This window comes from Panicum virgatum, chromosome 8N (assembly GCF_016808335.1).
Source record: "Panicum virgatum strain AP13 chromosome 8N, P.virgatum_v5, whole genome shotgun sequence".
Lineage (NCBI taxonomy): Eukaryota > Viridiplantae > Streptophyta > Magnoliopsida > Poales > Poaceae > Panicum > Panicum virgatum.
Window position 1 is genome coordinate 45,381,946 of NC_053152.1, and position 10,475 is coordinate 45,392,420.

Here is a 10,475-nt window from a genome sequence, read left to right on the forward strand (position 1 = left end):
GTTCAGGGTGCGCGACAAGGTGTTCTTGGCACACAGGAACGTGGTCGCGGCTCGATCACCGGTGTTCATGGCGGAGCTCTTCGGGGCGCTGAAAGAAAAGGCACCGGATCACTGCGTGCAGATCCATGACATGGAACCCAAGGTGTTCATGGCGATGCTCCAGTTTATCTACACTGACTCAGTACCTGAAACGCGAAGGGGAGAAGAAGTTGCCATGGCGCAACACTTGCTTGTTGCGGCGGACAGGTACGACCTCAAGAGGCTCAAGTTCATCGGCGAGGACAAGTTGTGCAGTCGCATTAGAAAATCAACAGCGGCGGTTACATTGGTACTGGCAGAGCAGCATGGCTGCCATGGGCTTAAGAAGGCTTGCTTTGCGTTCCTCTCATCCCTTAGCAATCTAAAGGCGGTCATGGACACTGACGGATATGAACATCTGAAGAGAAGGTGCCCCTCCTTTCATGAACAACTGCTTGCCAAGCTTGACGACTCCAAAAGAAAAAAGATTGGGTCATTCTGGTGTTTCTCTGTTCAATAGATATACTGGTTCAAGAGTTTGCTTTCCTAGGGGTGACATTTGGCTGATGATATCACGGAATACATCATTGCCCCTGATTTCTTTCACTCCTATTATTTGCACTTTTGAACATCCTTTCCCCCAAGCCTTCAAGACTAATGCATGGAAAAGTTCTGCCTATAAACTATCGATTGGTAGTTAAAAATCTTTTCAACTTCCAAATGAGAATATACAATTTACATATAAAATTTGTCTCTGTCCAAGTCCGTACGCTGAACTTACAAATTCCTGAATAACATACAGCCTTGAATAACTATAGAGTCAAATACCCCGGACCTTAAATTTGGCTCGAGGTGTCATCCAGGATTCCAAACTTTCAAATTGAACATTTAGATTCTTAAACTTGCTAATAGTAGCTCATGGGGTCCAAATCATAGTTGTTTAAGCTAAATTGAAAGTTATATTATTTTTTCAGATATGAAATTATATACAAAATATATACATAAAAAATATAACAAAATCTACTTGTACAAATACAAAAGATTTGTATAAAAGTTTTACAGGAAAATAAAACTCAAATGACAAAATTGTAAAAAAATTAAAAATAATAAATTTTGTAGAAAACATTAGAGTAAAATTTGAAACTATAAGAGGTGAGCACAAAAATTTTGAAAATAAAATTTGGACCCACATATAAGTTCCACATCAGCATAAATATTTAAGCTTTATAACTTCAAAATAGTAATTTGGACTTCACGTGACACAACTATTAGTAAGTTTGTAGATCTGGATGGGTAGTTTTAAAGTTTAGGGATCTAGATGATACTACGAGCCAAGTATGTGAACCGGTTGTGCATTTTACTCAAAATTATATGTGTCAGCAGGGGCTAAGCTACATTGTGTTTAGGGGGTGCCAATACACCCATAGAAATAAGCAAATCAGTGATTAAACCTAATTTTTCACCATATATGCACCCACAGCTCAACTCTATGCAGCCACAAGGCAGAGTGCACCCCCTTAAATTTGCTCTAATTTCACCACTATGGCAGCAATAATAATGAAGCCAGCTCTCGCATGGCTGGTGTACACCAAATTTGTTGCACGGGTGACTATTGTTAAAGTAGTGCAGATAAAAAAGATAGGCAATAAAGAACTTGATATCGTCTAATGTTACGGTGTGGTTGCACACCTTTTTTATTGGGCCACCTCTCGAACTTAATAACAAGCAGTCCATGACTACAAACTTCCTTGTTTCCATTTGTACTACTATCATTTTTCGTTGAGATAAGTGATATTTACAGTAGGAGGATGTTGTGATTCGCGCGTGAATGATGAAAGCCGGAACTCCTGCATATTATAAAAAGTGATATTTACAGGTTTCGTGCACTACACGGACAGGTTATACGTTCGACCGATTCATTTCAACAAACTCCATCAATTAAGATAGAGGCCATTTTAAACAGCCTACAGAATACAGATCCCTAACAAACTAGCTCCCAGGTCGCACCAAATTAAAAACCTACCCCGTTTGCAGCTTTGCATCTGCTCCATTGTTCATCGATCAAGTACTCAAGGCGCCGCCAGCTCGCAGAGCGAGCGATCGAGCACAAGTACGCATGGGAAACGCCCCAGCCACCAGCGGCGGCGGCAGCTGCAGCACATCGACGATCATCGCCGAGAAGTCGACCGGGTCGCACATCCTCCGTGTAGACGGCTACTCCGGCACCAAGGGGCTCGGCGTCGGCAAGAGCCTCAACTCCGGCACGTTCACCGCCGGCGGGCACAGCTGGTACATCGCCTACTTCCCCGACGGCGAAGACGAGGAGTGCGCCGATTGGGTCTCCGTCTACCTCTACCTGGATCGTCCTGGTCCTGGTGCCAAGGACAGCGCCGTCAAGGCACGGTTCGAGTTCAGTTTGCAGGACAGGAACGGGAGCCCCCTGTCCCCGTACAGGAACAAGAGCTCCGCCGTGACGACCTTCTCCTTGGCCGACGGCGGTGCACGATGTTCAGGGCACAAAAAGTTCATCCAGATGAAGGATTTCGTGTGGTGGTCGCAGGACAGCTTCCGGATCAGGTGCGACGTCACCGTCGTCAAAAACATCCGCATCGAGACCACCGCCGCGGAGTCCCGTGCAGTGCCGCCGCCGGACTTGGGCCGGAATCTCGGCGAGCTCCTGGACAGCCAGCTCGGAGCCGACGTGGAGTTCGTGGTCGGCGGCGAGGTGTTCATGGCGCATCGGATAGTGCTCGCGGCCCGGTCGTCGGTTTTCAAGGCGGAGCTCTACGGCCAGATGAAGGAGAAGTACAGGATGACCTGCATCCAGATCGACGACATGGACCCGAGGGTGTTCAACGCCATGCTGCACTTCATCTACACCGACTCGTTCCCTAACGTGGACAAGGATGAAAAGATTGCCATGGCGCAGCACCTTCTCGTGGCGGCGGACCGGTACAACCTGGAGAGGCTCAACCGCTCAAGTTGATCTCCGTGGACGTGCTGCGCCGCTACATCGACCCAGCGACGGCGGTGGCGACGATGGTGCTGGCAGAGCCCCACGGCTGCCGTGGGCTCAAGGAGGAGTGCTTCAGGTTCCTCAAGTCCCGCGACAACCTCACGGCTGTCACGGAGTCTGATGACTTTGAGAATCTGATGAGAAGTTGTCCCTCTCTTCTCAAGGAGCTACTTGCCAAGGTAGCTCCCTGATGACCTCCTCAACTTCTTCATTTCAAAGAAGAAATTAGTGACTTTGTATTTTTTTTAATTCTAGATACAGTAACTTGTAAAATTCTACCTCCGGTACTACCTTGGTGGTAGAAATAAGTGACTTGTATTTTGTTTGAATTCTAGATACAGTAGCTAGCTTTGTATTTTGTTTTACAACTGCGTCGAGCTGCTTCGCCGTCGACAAGCTAAGGGAAGCGGCGACTGGGTCAGCGTCTACCTCGCCCGCCGCCCGGTGACCTCTCGGGCCGCCGCCGCCGCCAAGGCGCGGTTCAAGCTCGGCCTGCTCGGCACGAAATAAATCCCATATAAACCAAAGACATCTAAATTGGCGTCACACGTGTGTTGTGTACAAATTAGCTAGGGGAGCAAAGGCACAAGTGCATCCAACATCGTACAAAGAGAATTGGTGTAACATGCTGACACGTGCGGGCGTGCATCCTTGAAACTCGATGTTCTATTTTTGTTTCTATATATGCAACTAGTAATCGTGAGGAAAAAACTTCTATACTAAACACAATCTATTACTTTGATCGACGAGACGATGTTGTTGCAGTGAACCTATATATTTGAGTGCGCAAAAGATAAGAACTCGGATACAAGTTGTATCCAATTATTAGGAACACAATGTTTTCTGACGGTCCCAAAAATTGAAATCTTGATTTCTTTGCCAATTTGGGTATGGGACGTCATCTATTACGGAAATAGATAATTTTTTTGAAACAAAAGATACTATAATACATATGGAAAAATTACTCGCATGCCATTGATTGAACTCTAAATTTCTTATATACCAGTGACTGTGCACGACCGACATGCCATAGATACAACGATGGCATACGAGCGATTACGAGTTTTCTCCTAGCATATATATAAGGAAATTGCCCTTGCACAATCTCACTGCCACCCTGTATCTAACATTTGGGTAATTTTTTTCTGTTCATAGAAAAAGATTTGGGCACTTTTTCCACATAATATTCATATTTCGTCCCTCAACTAACGGAACGAATTTACAGAAAATAAAAATTTTGTACAAGGAAGCTAACAATTTTGGATAAATAAAGCTAACAATTTTGGATAAATAAGGAACTATTTTAAGGCGAACAAGCAATTATTTTGAACAATCAGTGTTTTAGTGAAACGATTTCTTGCGAATGAAAATTTGATCATCTTACCGTTTAAATTGAAAGCCAGGTTGGTCATGGCGTGTGGGTGAATAAGTGCGACTAGTATATAAGACCCCGTTTGGTTTCCTAAAATACTAGGAAATTAACACTTTAACCGTTAATTACGGTATCAAACTAACTTAGTTTACAAAACCAACTCCAGAACCCCTGCGCTAGGAACCCTGAGGAATCTAATGAGGCTTTTAACCCCGTAATTAGATGATGGTTACTATAGCATCACTGTAGCCAATCATCGATTAATTACTATCATTAGATTCGTCGCAAAAAGTTACACCCATCTTTGAAAAAGTTTTGCAAATAAATTTCATTTAGTACTCCATGGATGCAAAATTCTTTTCTCGGTTTGCGTGTTTTAAAAAATGCTAGAAGGAAAAAAGCAGGAGCAAATTCAAATAACTGATAGTCATGGCACTGATATCAAGCGACTTTAACCAAACAGTCAAACCATAACAGTAGACTAGAAATAGTAGTACTAGTAAGATGCTCGGAGAATGTAGAGCTCGATCAGGGAGCAACGTTGGCAAGCAGCTCGTTGAGAAGAGAGGGGCAACTGCTTGTCAGGTACTGAAACTCATCGCTACCCATGATGGTCTTCAGATTGCCCGGCAACCTGAGGAACCTGAAGCACGCCTCCTTGAGCCCTCTGCACCCATGCTGCTCCGCGAGCGCCAGCGTGGTCGCCGCCGTGCCAGTGCTGATGAAGCCGCAGAGCTTGTCCTCGCAGATGAGCTTCAGCCTCTCCAGGCCGTACCTGTCTGCCGCGACGAGCACATGCTGGGCCATGACCGCCGCATCGCTGCCCGTACGTGTCCGCCGTCGCCGCCTCTGGCAGCGAGTCGGTGTAGATGTAGTGGAGCATGGCGCCGAACATCCCTGGCTCCATGTCGTCGATCTGGATGGGGCGGCTCGTCGTGTGCTTCTCCTTCATCGGGCCGAAGAGCTCCTCCATGAACACCGTGGACCGGGCGGCGAGCACGAGCCGGTGCGCCGTGAAGGTCTCGCCGCCGACGCGGAACGCGACGTCTGATTCTGCTCTGGACGAGAGGAGACGGCCGAGGTGCTGGTGCAGGACTGCAGGTCTGACGGCGGCACTGTGACGAACCGGGCCGTGTCCTCTGCTCGGAACCCCTTGGAGACGATGACATCGCACTGGACACTGAAACAATCATCTTTCAGATAGGTTGATTGCTCCAGAGCCTTCTTCTCGATGAATCTTTCATATCCCCAACTACTACCGGATCCTGAAGCCTTGAATGTTTGTCTGACGCCCCAAGGCTGGCTATACGATGGGACTGGTTGTCCCATCTCGTCGAGTAGACTGAATTTGAAGCTTGCCTTCACACTCGTAGCATCTGAATGTTGGAGATTGAGATCCAGATAGAACGATATCCAACCAGCGTTTTCCGAGCCGTTACCATCGGGGTAGTATCTGATAAACCACCGATGGGCCCCCAAAGCAAATGTGCTGGACTTGATGGATTCGCCATTCCCGAGTACCTTGGTCCCGGAGTACCCCTCGATCTTGAGCACGTGAGATCCGGTCACGGCCTCCGCCACAATGGCCGACGCACTCTTCATCGCCCCGCCGCCGACGAGCTTGACATGATGTGGATCGAGAGAGCTGGAGGGATTGAGTAGTGGCCTAGTGGGAGGAGGATTGTACTATATTATATGCTAGCTACTGGAATGTGGACGACGCAGCAAACTCAGGAGGAAGGAGGAGGATTTTATAGGCGAGATGGAACGGAAACGCTTCAGAGGCGAACGGAACGGTCGCAGCGCGCGCGCCAAGGAAGCGTGGAAGACGAGAAGTTCGGAGGGACACGGGAGAAGGAGATTCCTTGAAAAAGAAAGTACCAAACAAAAGTTGGAAATCAATTAATGCAGCCTATATATATATGTAACTAAACTTAGAGCAAATATTTCCTACCAAATATATACGAACTACAGGCCGTGTACATCTTTGTTGCAAAAGCCTATGCGAACCCGCAGACGAATCCGAATATAAAAAGTTTCCGGGCGCTCGATCTCCTCCTCCGTCCAGTGCATCATCGCATCGCCTTCCACGAACACATAATGCGCGTGTACCGGCCGGCCACCGCCATCGCACGTGATGTCGAGCTCTCCGGCGTGTGCCGGCGGCGGCGCGTCGACGACCGTGACGGCGAGAGGGTGGCACGTGCTCAAGGTCGAGGACTACTCCCGACTGAAGGGGATCAGCATCGCCAGGCGCATCAAATCGAGCCCGTTCATCGTCGGAGGCCACAGCTGTTGCGTCTTCTTCCCCGACGGCTCCAGCGAGGAGACCGCCGATTGGGTATGCTTCGGGCTCCGTCTCGAGCGTCGTCGTCGGGACGACAACGACGACGTGCTGGCACGAGCCAAGTACACTTTCCTCGACCAGGTCGGCGAGCCGGTGCCGTCCTCCACGGTCGTCGGACGCGCCAGCGTCCTCGAATTCTCGAGGACGGGCCAGGCATGGGTCCACCCCAAGTTCATCAAGAGCAAGGACATGGAGTCGTCCCGCGTCAGGGGCGACAAGTTCTGCATCAGGTGCGACGTCACGGTCGTCGAGACCACCGGCCGCCAGGTGCCGGCGACGGTGCCGCCGCCGGACCTGCGCCGGCACCTCGGGGACCTCCTGGCCGCCGGGGTCGGCGAGGACGTGGCGTTCGAGGTCGGCGGCGAGACGATCGCCGCGCACAGGGCCGTGCTCGCCGCGCGGTCGCCGGTGTTCAGGGCGGAGTTCTTCGGCGCTCCGTTGAAGGAGAACGCCGCGACTCGTGTGAGGATCCACGGCATGGAGCCGAGGGTGTTGAGGGCCATGCTCCACTTCGTCTACACCGACTCGCTGCCAGAGACCGACGACGGCGGCGAGAGGATGGCGATCGCGCAGCACCTGCTGGTGGCGGCGGACAGGTACGGCATGGAGAGGCTCAGATCGGTGTGCGAGTTCGCCCTCTGCGTGCATGTTAGCGAGGATGTGGCGGTGAGCACACTCGTGCTCGCCGAGCAGCATGGGTGCCACCATCTCAAGGAGGCGTGCTTCAAGATCCTCGGGTCCTCTGGCAAGTGCAGGGAGCTGCTGGTAGGGGATGACTTGGAGCATCTGGCCAGCAGTAGCCCCTCCCTTCTCGCCGAGCTCCGTGCAAGGCTTGGTCTTGATGACCTCTTCGTCGGAAACGTGGAAAGAAGCAGCAGAATAGCTAATTAAGGACCTGTCGCCTTACTACTGTAGAACACAAACAAATAGAAGAATTAATATTTATTGATATTTGTGTTCTAGTAATGATTTGCTCGATTCTCGTGATGTCAGAAAAAGTTTCAAATATGGTAGAAAATTAATCGAATTAGACTAAAGTATTCTTTTTTTAATAAAATTGTACTAAAGTATTCTTTTTTAATCAAATTGGACTACAGTATTCTTTTTTAATCAAATTGACTAAAGTAATAATCAAAAAGGTGGAAAGCATGTAGCTTTAGAAAAATACGACATTAAATATTTCTTAACTGAAGGCATTTGTGTATATTTTTTTTGAAACGATCCGGCAGGAGAGCTCCCGAATATATTATTAAAAAAGGATGAAAGCTCAGATTGAGCAATACAATAAAGAGGAAAATGCAACAGCCTAACACCAAGCCTCTTAACAACACATTTGTGTTTATTTGTGTATAAAAGGATTTTTCCACGAGAGAACAAGTATATACATGCCACGAAGTTCTTTTTGCAATTTAGCCATTTTTTAAAAAAAAATATTCACGTTTGGAACCTGAACGAAGTAATTTCATCTTCAATTTTAGACACTAGGGTCGGCGGAGGACCCTGAACTTTACCTGGGACAATTCTAATAATATTGAAGACAGGTTGTACCGTGCAAGAATAGTTAACGGGCAAGACTTTTTTTGCAGAACCAACGATGATCGCAGCATGGGAGCTCTCGAAGATGAGAAAAGATAAAATTTTTAATAGAGGAAATCCTAGTTTGCCCAGACGGGTATGTAATTTCAAATAGTAGGGTCTTGAGGGATCGAAACTGGCGACCAGAGGGGGGTGAATGGGAGCCGATCAAAATTTATTTCGAAATCGATCCGTCGGCCTATATCCCGAAAATCACCACAAACCCTCAAACCTAGGATATGAGAGAATAGCTATGGACTAGCTACCTCTTTGCAAAACGCCCAAGGAAGCTAAGCGGAGCAATATCGAGAAAACCACAAACAGCAGTGTCACTGGATCTGACCAGTCAAACCGCTTGCTCTTGCCGGTCAGACTGGTCGGGCCCAGACCGGTCAGACCGGTTGCTTCGACCGGTCAGACCAGTTGCTGCGACCGGTCAGACCGCCTCTGTCCAGAGCAGAGTTCCAGCCCACGAACTCGAGGTGATTTCAAAGATTACTCATTCAAATCATCACCAAACGATCTCAAAATTTACAGAGAAGTTCCTGTGATAGAGACGAACGTCTCCACAAAAAGAATCAACCCAAAACGCAAAGGATCACTAGAATTTCGTGGGGGAAAGAAGCAAAAGAGGGTTTTCCAAAAACTCCAAAAAACCTCAATCCGAGGGACTCGTGATTCTCGGGGGTTTAGCTCTAGGCTAGATGGTCGAGAAGCAAATCACGGAGTTCCTAAACCAATCAAAAGAAAGCTTCGAACCCAAAGATCACCAAAAGAGAGGAAATCAATCTATGACCAAAGGATGAACGAGTACACAAGAGAGCTGCTCAAAAAGGGTCCTCGATTTCATTCAAATTCATCGCGATTTACAGAGGACTTTACCTATACAAGAGCTAGACCTCCACCCATTCATCCACCCTCTCAAATTATTGGACTTTCGCCATGGAGACCTCGGCCTAACCCTAGAACAGAGGGAGGAGCAAGGAGAAACAGAAAATGACTCATGGCTTGGAGGCTCACCTATCCAAGGGGGCAGGTGAGATGTATATATACGCCCTCGGGGGTGACCGGCCAGACCGGTTTCCCAAACCGGTCAGACCGGTCCCTCCCAGATTTGACCTCCACCCTGACTCATACACTAAAACGCCCGTAGGGGCAAAACCGGAAAGGGTACAAGATCTCATCCGACGGCGGAGTTTCATTTTTCGACTCGAAGCCTTCTCCGCGATGCCGCCACGTCGATGCAGATTTGATCCGCGGTTTTGAAGGGTCCGCGAAACCCGGTGAGGTGGCCGATTTTGAGAAAACCGCCAAAACTCCACGCGCGGGAAGATTCTCGCCTCCATGTCGTGGCCCTAGACGCCGTTCCCGCCTCGGCCTCCTGACGGCCCTAGACGCCGCCCGACGCCCGTCACCTCCTCACCTGCAGCGAGGCCCTAGACGCCGTCGACGCCCATTCCTCCGCCAATCCCGAGACCGACGCCCGTGCCTCCACGACTTGGTGTCTTCAACCGCCGTCCGCCAACTTGGTTTTGTGGCGCAAACCAAGAAACCCGCCATCCACCGGTGCTTGCGCCCTCGATCCAGGAGTGGACGCCACAGCTGCCGCCCGGCCCGAGCTCCGGTCCCGGCTGCCCTTCACCGCCGTCCACCGCACGGTCCATCGGCCACAGCACCTCCACGGCAGCTCTCCGTCGACACTCGACGCCCGTGTACCTGCAACGAAAGACCAAGCACACGATCACACCGCACGGTTGACAATTCACTCATCACAGCTAGGAGAAGGTACTCAACATTCCTCATCCCAATCTCTTAGATTCAAGGCTGACCTGCGGTCAACCTTTTTCTTTTGGCTTGATGCTTTCAGTTAATTCTTGTATGTAAGAACATTCTAAACTCTCTGTTGTTTTAATATATTTTTGTTGTGGGGATCTCCCCCACAGTCTTCTCTCAAAAAAAAACACATATTGACACCGTGACTCATGGCACCACAAATCTCGGAGCTGAGCTGCCTGCTTGGCGCCACCTTAGATGCTTCAAAACAGGGGGCAGAAAACCTTGGTGCCATAATGAGCCTTGATGAGTTAGATGAGCATATACAGTGACGGAGGCGGTATTGAGCCCTAGTTTTTCGGGGGTGGGGGTGC

General features: G+C 49.1%; 2 protein-coding genes and 2 pseudogenes across 2 annotated transcripts; 3 read left to right on the forward strand and 1 right to left on the reverse strand.

Moving 5' to 3' along the window:
- Nucleotides 1–67: 67 nt before the first annotated feature.
- LOC120685129 (BTB/POZ and MATH domain-containing protein 2-like) lies at nucleotides 68–538 on the forward strand. The gene has a single exon (XM_039966963.1). The coding sequence runs from the start codon at nucleotides 68–70 to the stop codon at nucleotides 536–538; it is 471 nt and encodes a 156-aa protein (XP_039822897.1).
- A 1,596-nt stretch (nucleotides 539–2,134) lies between these two features.
- LOC120685130 lies at nucleotides 2,135–3,225 on the forward strand (annotated as a pseudogene).
- Nucleotides 3,226–4,934: 1,709 nt separating this feature from the next.
- Nucleotides 4,935–6,008, reverse strand: LOC120685131 (annotated as a pseudogene).
- A 535-nt stretch (nucleotides 6,009–6,543) lies between these two features.
- LOC120685132 (BTB/POZ and MATH domain-containing protein 1-like) lies at nucleotides 6,544–7,644 on the forward strand. Its single transcript, XM_039966964.1, has one exon. It carries the CDS (start codon nucleotides 6,544–6,546, stop codon nucleotides 7,642–7,644), a length of 1,101 nt encoding a protein of 366 aa, XP_039822898.1.
- The last annotated feature ends 2,831 nt before the right edge of the window (nucleotides 7,645–10,475 follow it).